At 45.2% G+C, this 14,102-nt stretch overlaps 1 protein-coding gene across 2 annotated transcripts; it reads right to left on the minus strand.

Moving 5' to 3' along the window:
- Window positions 1–221: 221 nt before the first annotated feature.
- Window positions 222–12,314, minus strand: LOC110069792 (protein C19orf12 homolog). Of its 2 annotated transcripts, none has more exons than XM_072980903.2 (3): window positions 12,257–12,314; window positions 4,963–5,138; window positions 222–937 (listed from the first exon to the last, which is right to left on the minus strand). In XM_072980903.2, exons 2-3 carry the CDS (start codon window positions 5,120–5,122, stop codon window positions 672–674), a joined length of 426 nt encoding a protein of 141 aa, XP_072837004.2. In that variant the 5' UTR covers window positions 5,123–5,138; window positions 12,257–12,314; the 3' UTR covers window positions 222–671. The 2 variants fall into 2 exon arrangements, with proteins under 2 accessions (XP_072837004.2, XP_020633006.3); XM_020777347.3 differs by lacking the exon at window positions 12,257–12,314 and adding an exon at window positions 9,628–9,744.
- Between the last annotated feature and the right edge of the window lie 1,788 nt (window positions 12,315–14,102).

Here is a 14,102-nt window from a genome sequence, read left to right on the forward strand (position 1 = left end):
TACACAGATGGATCCATTCTCAGGAAACCATCTTAACAGCATATACCTGCTGGTTCTAGCAAATCTAAGTATTTAGGTCAAGCCAACACGTTTCTTTATGTAAGTATGTCTTACTATCATCAGTAAGAGGTGCTCACTGTGTTTCTTGCAACCGCTGCAGCCACCGAGACATTGGGACAAGAAATACAGAACGAAAGAAGAAAATCAATGGCAGAGACTCATCAAATCAACCCAATTCACTCTTCCAACATGACATGAGCCTCCTATTGAGGAATTTTGGACGTCCATGTGGAAATCGAATTACACTTTGCCAAAGTCTCATTATTACTAATGAATAGTACTCTAGCAATAGCATGAATATTGCAACTAGAATCTGAGATACTAATAGCAATATCAGTATTACTACTATTGCTTTTGGTACTCGCAGTAACCTATTAGTAGGAATCTACTAATAGCAATCTATTTACTACTAGGAGCAAATCCTATTAGTTTTAAAATATCCTTCATTGTCACATGTTAACGACAGGACCTTCTGGAGGCCATGAATTAATAAGGTTGGCATAAACAAGAAATGGCTTGATGGTGTACAGCCACAATAAACTTGTCTGCTGTGCTACCCCCTCCCCGCAAAAAGAACCCACCTCAAAATACACCCAAATTCACAGCAGAACCTATTGTCCATACTGGATTTCAGCCTTAAGCTCATTGGTAATATAATTTGTCAGCATGGCCAGCAACCTCTCCTGAATGGCTGCATTTCCCATGACAAGGGCTATGAGCTGTGCCGTATCGGTCCAGTCTAAATGGCTGATGATCGCATAGGCTCTGTCATAAAGTCGCTGCTGCTCCACTGGAGGCAATTCCAATATAATCTGAGGGATGGGCTTAAACTGTCCGCTGGTCATCCAGGCACCAAGCAGGCCACCAACGGCACCACCTAGAAACACAACACAGAGAGACATTTTAAGGTTTGGTGGCTCACAGAAATCACACAACCAAAGCTTGGCATTTTTCACCATGCAGGGAATCTGGCCTCCACCTCTTTAGATACGGATAAAGGACAGGCTGCACAAAATACAGTGGGGAACGTGTGACACCTCCCCAGTAGTGTTGGACTGCCACTCCCCTCCAGCCTGGCTTGCGTATCCAATGGTGGGAGTTTAGCAACATCTGGAGAGTTTCATGATAGAACTCAGAACGGGAATGCTGTGTTGCATATAAGGAACACTGCTTTAAACTGCATTGATATTTTATCATTCAGAAGGATTCCTTTTCTGGAAAGGCTAGACAAGAATGTTCCAAATAAATAACACAACACCTCAATCTTCAAAGGCCAAAGGTACATGTGCTGTAACATGTTTATTTATTTCTTTATTTATTTTATTAAATTTATACCCCACCCATTTAGACCCAAGTCTACTCTGGGCAAGGGACGTGGTGGCGCTACGGGCTAAACCGCAGAAGCCTGTGCTGCAGGGTCAGAAGACCAGCAGTCGTAAGATCGAATCCACGCGACGGAGTGAGCGCCCGTCGCTTGTCCCAGCTCCCGCCAACCTAGCGGTTCGAAAGCATGTAAATGCGAGTAGATAAATAGGGACCACTTCGGTGGGAAGGTAACAGCGTTCTGTGTCTAAGTTGCACTGGCCATGTGACCATGGAAGATTGTCTTCGGACAAAACGCTGGCTCTATGGCTTGGAAATGGGGATGAGCACCGCCCCCTAGAGTCGAACATGACTGGACAAAAATTGTCAAGGGGAACCTTTACCTTTACCTTTACCTACTCTGGGTGGCTAACAATAAAAATGGCATAAAAGCAATATAATAAACTAGAGAACAACAATAGTAATATCATTCAAGATGGGGAAAAGATAAAAATAATCAAGTGATGACAGGAGGGAAAGTCTGCCTAAAGAAGCCAGATCATAAGTTGGCTCTTAAAAACACCCAGCGAGGGAGCCAGACAGATCTCGGGGGGGGGGGGAGACTGTTCCAAAGGCGAGGGGCCACTGCTAAGAAGGCCCGGATTCTTGTTCATTCTCTCCAGGCCTCCCTCGGTGTTATTTATAATAATCATTGCAGTAATTCACTGGGAGCACATTATATTCCAATGATGTGGCACTATTTTTTTTTACCTATTTGGAATCTGCTTGTCCAGGAAGACATTCTCTGCTACCCTTCCAAACATAAACGTCTCCCACCACCAGACAGCCTCTTCATAACCAGCCTTAGTAACCAATAGTCTGCTACAAGCCATGGTTACTGATTAATGTACTTTAAAATAGTGCTTGTTCCCCCTTGATGTGCAAATTTCAGGTTCCCTGAACTGCAGAACACAGATGTGCTGCTGCTGCTGTTGTTCTTTTCCAAATGGCCACAGATGCTCCACTTCCAAGAGCATTTGCTTCCACACCGCTGACGGTGCAAAACAGCCAAACACATTGCATCATAGTAAGCGTACTAATTTCAGTTCTTCAGTACAGTCCACTACCGCCTGGGCACATCCATATATTTAAGACTGCAAACCCCATTAGCCCCAATCAGCAAGGCCAAGGGGATGATGGGCTTTACCAATCAGAACATCTGGAGAAGGCTGCCTTGGTATATAAGTGGGTGCAGCTTTAAAACACACATAAGAAGACCTTCCCGGTTTTCCCATATTCAGAGGCAGTTTCTGGCCCCAAGTGCGGACAAAGACTTGATCATTCACACAGTCAGGGAACACTAAGAAACATGATTTGCAATATATGAGAATGACGGACTAACGACGGAAAACCTCTGGCCTACCAGATGTTCTGTCTAGAACCTCCTGAAGTGCAAACGAGCCTAGCCCGTGTTATGGAGCTGTGGAAAAACATTTGGAAGATCAAAGGCTACCCATGCCTGCAAAAGAATGTCCAACTTGGAAACTCAAACATAAAAGACTGTACAGTACACTGCAGGACAGGCAGTATGCAACTTTACTTGCAACAATTCGCTACTGGAAAGTTACACCATTGGCATCAGGGCAGTGGAAATACACAACAAGGTTCTGGTCGGTCCGTACTGAAGTAAATGCAATAACCATTCACATTAAATAAATGCATAGCAGTGCTTGTTTGGCCCCAAGAGACTTCTGCTTAGCTTGCCATTCCTGCCACTCTGCTACCTTTTCATGTCATAAATTTTAAAATGCTTACCAAAGACATATTCCAACTTTCTCCCCCACAGAATTTAAGCCAGAAACATATTCTTGGGAAATTTTCTGTCTGAGCGCTCAGGCTACTGAGATCCATCCTGTTTCAGCAAAACTTACTGCATTCTGTATGCTTTCAGAAAAGAAATGTTACTTTTGGTGTCAACTCTCTGAAAGTGCACACGGTGGCTGAAGAATCCTAGGAACTACATATATTCCAAAAAAAGTAACTTTTCCAACCTCGGCTTCAGACCATAGCCCGGAGCAGGACAGACATGAAGGACAAAAGTAAAACCATCCCAGCCACGTACATTTTAAGGAAACAGACCAATTGCTGTTCTCAGTCTTCATGTTATTCCATCCAACTTTGAGACGAGATATGCAAACACTGCCTGTAAAAAACAAGTTTTCTTGCCCTAGTGTTTATACTTCAAGCATGCCAAGGATAAATGTCCCCATTCCTGAACGTGTGGGAAAACCATTATGATTACTCAGCACCAATAATTAAAAAGTACTTCGTTTCCCTCCCCATATTGGCTGAAATCCAAGTTGCACTTGAGTAGGCCCACTGAATCAATAGGGATTTGGTGACCTCTGTGCATTCTACTGATTCAAAAGGGGCCACTCTAGTTGTTGTTGTTGTTTTGACTTATATAGCACCTCATGACGCAAAAGCACTTTTTGGGTGATTTACAACATAACTATGCAAACAACACTTGGCTTCTGGCATTTTATTGACCTCAGAAGCATGTAAGGCTGAGTCAACCTTGAGCTGGGTACCTGAACGCCTTGGGATCAAACACGGTTTGTGAGCAGAGGCTTGACTGCAGTACTGCATTTTAACCACTCAGCCAAGTTGCAACTTACTTTAGCATAGTAAAGATTCCAACAATTGTATTCTTAAAATGTAGCTTACTAGACTGTTTGTTTAAAATGTTTTTACATCGCCTTTCTCCTTAAAAGGATCCAAAGCGGCACATTTAGAAACACATTTAAAAACATCAGAGCACAACAATTCATTCAAAAAACAAAAACAAAAAACAAAAAAACCCAAAACCCCATCCAAAATCCCTCAGAATGCCAGTCACCAAGGAAAAGCTTGCCTAAAGAGAAAGGTCTTTGCCTGCCTACGGAAGGACAGCAAAGATGGGGCCAGTTTAGCTTCCCGTGGGAGGGAGTTCCAGAGTCCAGAAGCAGCAACAGAAGAAAGTCCTCTCCAGTGTCCCCATTAAGCGGGCCTATGAGGGTGGACGAACCAAGAGAAAGCTCTCTCCTGATTATCTTAATTATGGGACAGGCTCATAGAGGGAGATGCTATCTTTTAAATAGCTTGTACCCAAGCCGAAGGCTTTATGGGTTAAAACCAGCACTTTGAATTGTGTCCAGAAATGGATCGGCAGCCAGTGGAGCTGTTGTAACAGGGAAGTCCAATGTTCCCTTTAACCAGCCCCAGTTAGCAAGCCGGCTGCCCTATGCAGCAGGATCCCAGGCAGTGAGTCAATAATGCTATAACAATGGGAAAGCGGGCGGGGGGGGGGGTGTCTTTGACCGAGGTTCTCCTCTAGCAAAATAAAATCTCGCACTGCCTTAAAATAATTTTGCTGAACATAAACTTTTGTGGATTGCAGCCAACTTCAGCAAATACCTTGCGGAGGCGAAGTCTTGCAGTCTGCGAACCCTTATGTGACATAACAGCTTTTAGGCTTTGAAGTGCTGCAGGAAGCATTGTTATTGGTACTGCACCACAGTCACACAAACACTCTTTTTCTTATGGGAGACGTTCACTTACCTACGGCTATACCAGGTGGTCCTCCCACCAAACCTCCGACGAAAGCCGTGGCTCCAGCCACAAGGGCCCCCCGCCCAGAATGCTTGATGGCCGCTTTCATCTTCCGCTCTTCCGATATATGGCACAGCAGCTGCATCACGTCATTCAGATTTATAGGCATCTTGCCCAAGACACACCTGAAAGAAGTTTAAGCACACAGAGTACCTTAACAGCTCATGCCCACAAGCACACGCTTGTGGTCATGCATGTCTTAGCATGGACTAATCACTTTTTAAATGGTCCATCAGAGTCTCTCATGCACAGACGAAAGATTCTAGCAATCACACTTCAAAAAACGAAACTCCACCAAGCCCTGCTTTGTATGTATGCAATGCAAATGACATTTTTGGGCTACCATTCTCATAATTCTCCACTCTGAGAGTGTGATCTGATCTTTGGGGCCTACCTAGGCCTAGTTCCTGTTCAGAAAGAAAGCTCCCAGCTAGCACTGGGGCAAGAAAAGGCTATACAGTCATGCCCTGCTTTACGATTACCCCGTTTAACGATGAATCCGCTTGACGGTGAGGTTTTTGCGATCGCTTTTGCAATCGCTTTTGCAATCGCAAAACGATTCCAGTGGGCAAAAACTACGTTGCGATGATCGGTTCCCTGCTTCGGGAACTGATTTTCACTTTACAATGATCAAAAACAGCTGATTGTCGGGTTTCAAAATGGCTGCCAGTTGAAGAAAATGGCCCCCCGCTGTGCTTAGGGACAGATTTCTCGCTGCACAGGCATGGAAAATGGCTGCCCCCATGGAGGATCTTCGCTGGACAGTGAGTTTTCAGCCCACTGGAACACACTGAAAGGTTTTCAATGCATTTCAATGGGCTTTTAAATTTCGCTTTACAATGTTTTCGCTCTACAGCGATTTCACTGGAACTAATTAACGTTGTTAAGCGAGGCACCGCTGTACGCTTCTCTTTGAGGGACTAACTTTTATATGTGAGAAAATAAATGTTTTTTTTTTTTTAAATGTACCAAGAGCCATTCAATCCTATGAAATCCCTTCTCCACGCTCCCATCACAACAGAACTCCAATGTGACCACTGATAATAAAAAAAAAGTTAATAGCCCACAAATTAAGTTGGCGCAACACATAAAAATCCTAGAACAAAGAGGGTGGGTGGCTGTCATGTGCACAAACTTGCATGCAAATGTACAGAAAGTCAACAAAAGTGCTTTAACTTGCATTTCCCCCCATGAATGCAATATGGGGGTGGGGTGGGATGTCATGTAACTACATTTATTACATCTATTGACTGCCTCCATTTAAAGCACACAATTCTCTCCCCCATTTTTTTATCGTCCACAGCAACCCTCAGAAATAAATCAGTTGGAAGACAGGGCTGGACCAAAGATTAGGGAAGAGGAGGTTGATGGCCAAGTGGGGCTTTGGAAACCAAGCCTCCCTGAACATAATCCAACAGACTAACCACAACATCACCACAAAAATCATCTTGTGAACCAGGGCGAGAGATAAGGAACTCAGCTGCCTGTATCTGACTGAGACGACAAGGGCCAGGGTGTGTTTTCCCATGCCATCAGATCTACCCTGTTTTCCCAAAAATAAGACAGGGGCTTATATTAATTTTTCCTCCAAAAATGCATTAGGACTTATTTTCTGGGGATAATTATATATATTTTTTCATGTATAGCAATCTACATTTATTCAATTACAGTCATGTCATTTTCTTCTGGTTGTTGCACAAGGGTGGAGGGCAGGGTTTCACTTACCTGGGGCTTATTTGGGGGGTAGGGCTTATATTACGAGCATCCTGAAAAATCAGACTAGGGCTTATTTTCAGGTTAAGTCTTATTTAAGTATGCCACCGACTGCACAACTGGGGTGTGTGACTTATTGCACAAGCAGTGCAAGGTCGTTTGGGGAATGCTTGTGTCACCAGATTGTGGGAATGCACCGAGCCAACTGCATGACACAATAGAGTACCAGCCTCTGCCTAGCAGGATCTTGATGAAAAATTCTTCTCAAAGCCACTGGCATTTTAAAGGGGACCCACGGGCCACTCTAAGGTAGAAAAGAATTTCATTGGGATGCTAATGTATCAATCAAGTTACATTATCTGTTTGTTTTATTTTAGTCATACCCTGCCCTTCATAAAATTTCAGCAATGTGAAGACAACCGTAACAAAATGAAACACAATAAATACACAATAGGCAGATGAATAGTGTGTTGTTTCGTTGAGTGGCCCTCTAGAGATGCTCAAATAGCTGGCTGGAGATTTCAGTGGTTTAGATCTGTGGCTGAAGAGCCAGAGGTTGGGAGTTTGATTCCTCATGGAGCCTCCTGGGAGTAGAATCAGCCTGTGTAGACTTAGGAAAGATGCACAGTCCCCAGAAGAAGGGAAGAGTCAAGCGCTTCTGAATATCCTCCACCTGGAAAATCCTAAAAAGGGTCACCCTAAGTCAGAACTGACCTAATGGCACATAATTATTAACTAATGTAACAAGTCTAGATATTCCGAAGACATGAGAAAATTGTTTTTCCAAGCAAAAGCAGAAATTTCAGGGTTAAAGGAGGTATATGCAATACTAATTCTTAAATCAGAATTGAATTTATTTATGGCTTCAGCAATGTAAATAATTGCATTCATAACTTACATTTGCCAATGAAATGGTACTATGTGTCATATTTATGAATTTTAGAACGGGAAAAGGCATGGTTTTGTACAAACAAAACTGTGCAGATACTCTAACAACAAAGAGAGAAGCGCAAAACATCTACTGCAACCCATAAGCCACTGGGTGCAGAAACATATATTGGATCTGGATACTGATTATAGTACAGTGTAAACGGGAATTAATACTCTCTAGGTCTGTAGAGCGCGGCGAGGGACGTGATGGCACTGCAGGTTAAGCCACAGAAGCCTCTGTGCTGTAAAGTCTGTAGATCTTCAGCTGTAAGATCAAATCTACGCGACGGAGTGAGCGCCCGTCGCTTGTCCCAGCTCCCGCCAACCTAGCAGTTCGAAAGGATGCAAATGCAAGTAGATAAATAGGGACCACCTCGGTGGGAAGGTAACAGCGTTCCGTGTCTAAGTCGCACTGGCCATGTGACCACGGAAGACTGTCTTCTGACAAATGTTGGCTCTATGGCTTGGAAACAAGGATGAGCACCACCCCCTAGAGTCAGACACGACTGGACAAAAATTGTCAAGGGGAACCTTTACCCAGGTCTGTAGACTGCCTTCCCTACAGATGTTCACACCATGCAGCTCTTAATATTTCAAGTGACAAAAATATTGTCTTATAAAGCTTTTTCATGCCTCTCAAAAGAGAAAAATCTTTCACCCAACTGTTGTTTTACGTTCATCAAAGTTTCCATTTGATCAGCTTTAAAAAAAATCTTTGAAAAGAAGGGAGGGAAAAATTGTTTCTAGTATGGACAGTGTTAAAACTTGCCACCCATGTTCCCACAGCTGTTCTTCACATCCCAAAAGGTACACACCTTTCATCTGCCTATTGCATATTTACTATGGCTTGATTGTGTTAAGGTTGTCTTCACATTGCTGCTCCTCATTCTCAGAGTTTATAAAGGGCCAGACAGGAGTAGAATAAAATAAACAGATCATGTGAGCCAAATCTTACAATTAGAACTCTCAGAAAGCAACTTCTAAGACCTGTTCTCCAAATGTAACTTCTGCTTCAAAACAAGCCATGGTCTGAAGGTCACCATCAGGGTTCTAGGATAGGACATACATTTTTTTAAAAATTGTCCTGATTCTCTGTGTGTTCAAAATAAAAAGAATAACTATTGCTCTTCCTGCAAACAGCTTTGTGATAAGATATGCAAACTCATCTTGTAAATAAAGCCATTGCGGGGCTTCTTGCCTGGTCTGGGGTTTCACTTTTCATTTTCCAGATGTCAGAGAAACAGTTGTGATTGTTCCAGAAAAAGCCCCACCCCCAGGTATACTCAAGTAGAGCCGCCGCTTCTGGTTCCCCCCCCCAAAGTTTGTTTGGTCTTTACACGGAAGTCAAGATTCCAGCCCTGAGCAGATGCTGCTTCAGCTTCACCTCCTCTCTGAACCCCCAAAGCGCCAGCGATCCCTGACACTCCAAGGGCCAGACACCTACCACTGTGCCGCCAACTTTTTCCAACCCTAACAGGGCTTTCAAGGTACGAGGGGTATTTTATAAAGTGTTTTTTACCAGAACCACCCCCAGTGATTATTATTATTATTATTATTATTATTATTTTTAATGGCCAAGCGATGATTCGAACTCAAGTCTCCTGGGAACCTTGACTAGGGACCCAAGCCCACCACGATCCAGACCACACTGGGGATCCCCCAACGGGTCTACTGGTTTGAATCTCAAGCGCCCCCCCCCGTCTCCAGCTGCTTCATTGGGGGGGGTGCGCGCAATGCTTCGGCCGCTCCGGATCGCGGGCTCTTCTTCTTCTCCCTGCTCTCAAAAGCCGGGCCAAGGGCACGACCGGGGACACCCCCCGACGCGATCCCCGCCCTGCTGGCAAGCCGGTCTCGCTACTCCGGCCCTCGGGCCGAGGCGGCACCCTTGGGCGAGCCCGGCTCTTTCCCCCTCCAAGGCCCGCCTGGCAAGGCGCTCCTCTCTCCGCCGCCCGGACCAGCCCGGCTCCCTACCTGGGCGCGCCTTCCTCGCCTACAACACAGCTGAGCAAGGCCCGGCCGCGGGGGCGGGGATGATGATGATGATGACGACGGCGCCAGTCGCGTCACCCGGCGCCCGAGGCGGAGCCCGGCCTCCTGCGCGTCCCGGTCGGCGGAGGCTGTCCTCCCGGGTGGAGGACTTCCCAGGAACCGGCGCCCCCCCCCCCCCCGAGGGACGGACTGCCCGCCTGCGCCCTGCCCGAAGCCCCGGGACGGCCCATGAAGCACCCGCCCTCGTTGAAAAACGAAGCTCCGGAGGCTATTTATTTTTTCCCCTCTTCTTGCCTTTGAACACTTGCTTTGCTGAGACAGATGTTCCGCAGGTCCGATCTTTTCTGGCTTCAGGCGCGCGTTTCTGCCGCGGAGCGAGAAAGCTCCGGTGCGCAAAGCTGGAAAGTCTCCACCAAAGGCGAGCAGGACCCCGACGCCGCATCTCCCCGCCCCCCCCCTTTTCCTCCGATTCCTTTCCTTTCTTCGCCTTGCCATCTTTTTGTCTGCCGAGGCTCCTGTGCCTTTTAATACCCTTCCTTGTAGAAAGCCCTTTGGGAAAATAGGTCCTCCTGGCTCTTGGCTGTAGGAAGAGCAGGAGAGCATCACCAAGAACTGCTGACTCAGGGCAAAGAATGACGGAGCCCAGCATCCCCCCCCCCCTCTTTTAAAGGATTTGTGCCTTTAAAAGTGCAGGAGCTTTCTTGGGAATGAAAGGGGTGTGTGAAGGCAAACTTCCTTTCCTGTGACATCTGAATGCCACTGCGGTGCTTGCACCACAAAAGTTCCTGGCCGCTGCTGCTAGGTTTGCTATTTTGATTCCCAAGCCTATTAAAGATCCATCATAACACCTTTCAGTACAGTAGTGGTTTAGCAAAATGAAAGTAAAACTACAGTTGGAGTGAATAATCTTAATTTTGTTAATAATAATAATAATAATAATAATAATAATAATAATAATAATAATAATAATAATAATAATAATAATAATAATAATAATAATAATAATAATAATAATAAAGCATCAGTTAAAAGAATGGCATAGAAGCACACCAAATAAACAATGAGCAAGGCCCAGGGTAATAAAATTGAGGGTGCAATCGTAACTAGGTAAGAGGGCCAAGTTGAAGCTAAGATGACATTAGGCCAGCTGATGCTCTGCTCTCCCAATCCTGCGAGAAAGTAAATCTATGGCTGTGTTCCTGGGATGCAGGAGGTTGAGCTCTGGTGTAGCTTGGCACCTCCTCCTGCTGGCTGATCACAGCCAGTGTGGGTGGCATTTGTGCTGGCAGATCCTTCTGGAGGCAGAGTTCTGAGATCAAACAGCACAAGGCGTGGAAGAAGTTCTGCCTGTACAAGATGCTTTGGCCCTTTCCAGACCCGCCAAATCAAGTGCACCCTTGAGTTAGGATTACACTGCCTGTTCACTTCTCACTTATTATGAGTTGGGGCCCCAAGCTCCCTGAGGTGTAAAGCCCAGTTTCCCTCCCCTATCCTTTTTAGAGATGCATAGCAGATAAACGTCAACAGTCAAATGGGGCTTTTCCTGCCACACTGCAAAAAGTAACTCTGTGTTGGCTAGAGTCTAGATGACATGGTGCATAGTTCCTGCAATCGGTCAAGTGCGTGGCAAACAACAAGGGTGGGGGGATCAGGGGGCAATAGCCACAAGCAGTTCTATGCAAAAGCAGGTGTGGAGGACTTTTGGTTCACCAGATGTTTTGGACTTCCATTCCCATAAGTCCTAGCTGGCATGGCAAACGCTGCACCCTTTGGAGACCAAAAGATGGACTTGCGCTCTGGATATTGTTAGCACTTTAAGAAAAATCACTTTTGGAATGGAAAACGGAATGAAGGCTCAGAGCCCCTGTAAAGGGTTTGCTCAGCTTTAAGAGGGCTTTGGTGTTTGACACTTTCTTAGAATGGATTCATGACTGTTTTGTAGCATCCAAAACATCAACATTTATTTCTGGTAAGTCTAAGAAGGTATTAACATCAACAAGGATATCCAACTTCTGCTCCTCACACAACGGTGGGTGGAAGGGGTTCAAGTCTTGAACACAGAATGGGTTAACTGTGGGGGTTTCAAACAGTCCTATCTTAGCTCACTCCTCTCTTATTCTTTCCCCCCACTCTCGGGCTTCCTTCTCATCCCATAGTTTTTGTGGTCTTGCCTCCCTTCTTCTCCTCCCGGCTTCCTCATGCAGAATCCTAAATTTCTCCCACTTTCCACATGGTCACTCTCCATACAGTTCAGGACTTCCTCTTCTGGGGAGTTATGGGTTTCTCCTTCCTCTCGATGGGAAATGACAGCACTCAAGCTGGGATGGTACTGGACCAGCCGTCCTCCTCAGAGCCTTCCACTGGCATACAAAGGAACTCCAGATGGGACCTTCCCCTTCCCTCAACTAGCAAGTGGAAGGTGCCCTTCCATTTCATATATTTGCTGAATTTCAGAACCAAGGATCAAACATCTGAGTTTGCTTTTCTTCCTCACTCCCTTTTTCCTTTTGTGTTGTGTCTTTTAGAGTGCATCTCTTGTTTCTAATATTTGCAAGATGATTTGAAAGGCTCTCAGGGTGAAGAGGAGTCAAAATGTCAAAAACTTAATTACCTCCTTTGTAGATCAGCAGCAAGTCACATTTCACCCGGGTGCTATCTAGGCATCTCGCGTACTGCTTATAAGTCCAAGATTTGCCATTGCCAGGTAGCTGCTTTGGGGCTGAGGGCGTGGCTTGACATTTCTAATGCCTCTGACAGCAGCCTGATGTGAAAAGTCAGCTCCTGGTATTTTCCAGAACAGAAGGGATAAAGATAATTCTCCTGTTATTGTCTGCAAACAACTGTACTGTTTTTCAAAAATGCAGGAGAGACAGCTAGTTTAAAAAAGCGGACAATCCTACCCATGGTGTTTCATATAGTAGTGCCCACCTCTGTTTACTAATCCCGCCTCCACCTCTCAGTTCTCTTATCTGATATCTGCTGCCAGAATCATCTATCCTGTTAATCTAAGACACCCATCTTTAAAACATATGGTGGTATCAATGTATTCGCGAAGGCTTTCAAGGCCGGGATCTAATGGTTGTTGTGGGTTTTTCGGGCTCTTTGGCCATGTTCTTCCTAACGGATCGCCAGTCTCCGTGGCCGGCATCTTCAGAGGACAGGAGTAGCACTCTGTGCTCTGGTGCAGTTTGTTTGGGAGTTGAGTATTTACTTTAAGCATGCTACTCCTGTCCTCAGAACACAGCCAAAGAACCCGAAAAACCCACCACAACCATATGGTGGTATCGTTGCTGTAGGTTTTTCGGGGTGTTTGGCCGTGTTCGGGAGAGTTTTCTTCCTAACATTTCACCAGTCTTTGTGGCTGGCAAAAGATTAGGAAGAAAAACATCCAGAACATGGCCAAACAGACTGAAAAAAACTACAACCATCAGATCCCCGCTGTGAAAGCCTTTGAGAATATATATGGTGGTATCTTCGCCACTCTTTGATCCAGTCTAGAGTTCTCATTCTAATGTTCAAAGTCTGCTCCTTCCATTACTTACCCTATTTGTCTTCCACTCACCTTCTCTACTTAGCCCTCTAGTTCCCTGAAATGACTCTGCCCTTTCTCCCTCACTTGCCTGTTCAACAATGCCTTGATGACACCACCTCTTCTTTCAGGGGTGGACAACTGTGGCCCTTCAAATGTAGTTTATCTATTCATTTAGGCTAGAGTTTCCATCAGTCCTAGCTAGTGTAGCCAGTGGGGAAAGATTATGGGCGCTCCTGACCCAAACATCAAGGGGGCAGAGGTGTAGCCCCAGGGTTTTCTGAGCAGCAGGAAATATGACATAGTCTGCTGGTCCCATCAGACTTCTTTAGGAGTTTAGCTGCAATCATGACTACTAGGAGAGAAGCAGATTTTCCCAGGAGCAGCGTATTTTTGCAAGTCACCCTTGCTCTAATGCAAAGTACTGTATTTAAAGGCATCTTGGTCTTGAATGAGCTACTAAAAACCATTCACTTTCTAAAAGAACTATCTTCATTTGCTGATATGGGTCAATCCAGTTTTCTGCAATGTTGGACTTCTCTGATTCAAGGGTGATCATCATGACTGGTCAACCTTCAGCCGTTCTTCATGAGATTCCCAGTTCCTCCTGGGCAATGTACTTTTGCTAGTTCCTGAAACAGTCTGCTTTCTGGGACCTCTGGGTTCATATTCACTGAAGAGAGTCTCCCAGTGGGGGTATATCATAGACATTCCACATAGGCCACGTGCTTGATGAGATGTCAGAGAAAAGCATTAGAGGTGCTTGAGCTGGAATACAGCTGAGGAAAGTAAAATCATTTTTGCTTCTAGGAAGGAAATGAGAAAACTCCAAGAACATGTTGGTTGCTATGGGAGAACGGATGCTTTAAGATTCTGTCATGTTTACCGTGTATGTTTGGGAGTGAACAGGTATTACAAAAAATAACAC

Source organism: Pogona vitticeps, chromosome 10, assembly GCF_051106095.1.
Source record: "Pogona vitticeps strain Pit_001003342236 chromosome 10, PviZW2.1, whole genome shotgun sequence".
NCBI classification, from domain to species: Eukaryota; Metazoa; Chordata; class Lepidosauria; order Squamata; family Agamidae; genus Pogona; species Pogona vitticeps.

Coding starts and splice junctions, on each gene's coding strand:
- LOC110069792 (XM_072980903.2), bottom strand. CDS start 5,122: ATGCCTATAAATCTGAATGACGTGATGCAGCTGCTGTGCCATATATCG. Junction 938..4,962: donor ACCACCTGGTATAGCCGTAG/GTAAGTGAACGT, acceptor TTGTGTTTCTAG/GTGGTGCCGTTGGTGGCCTG.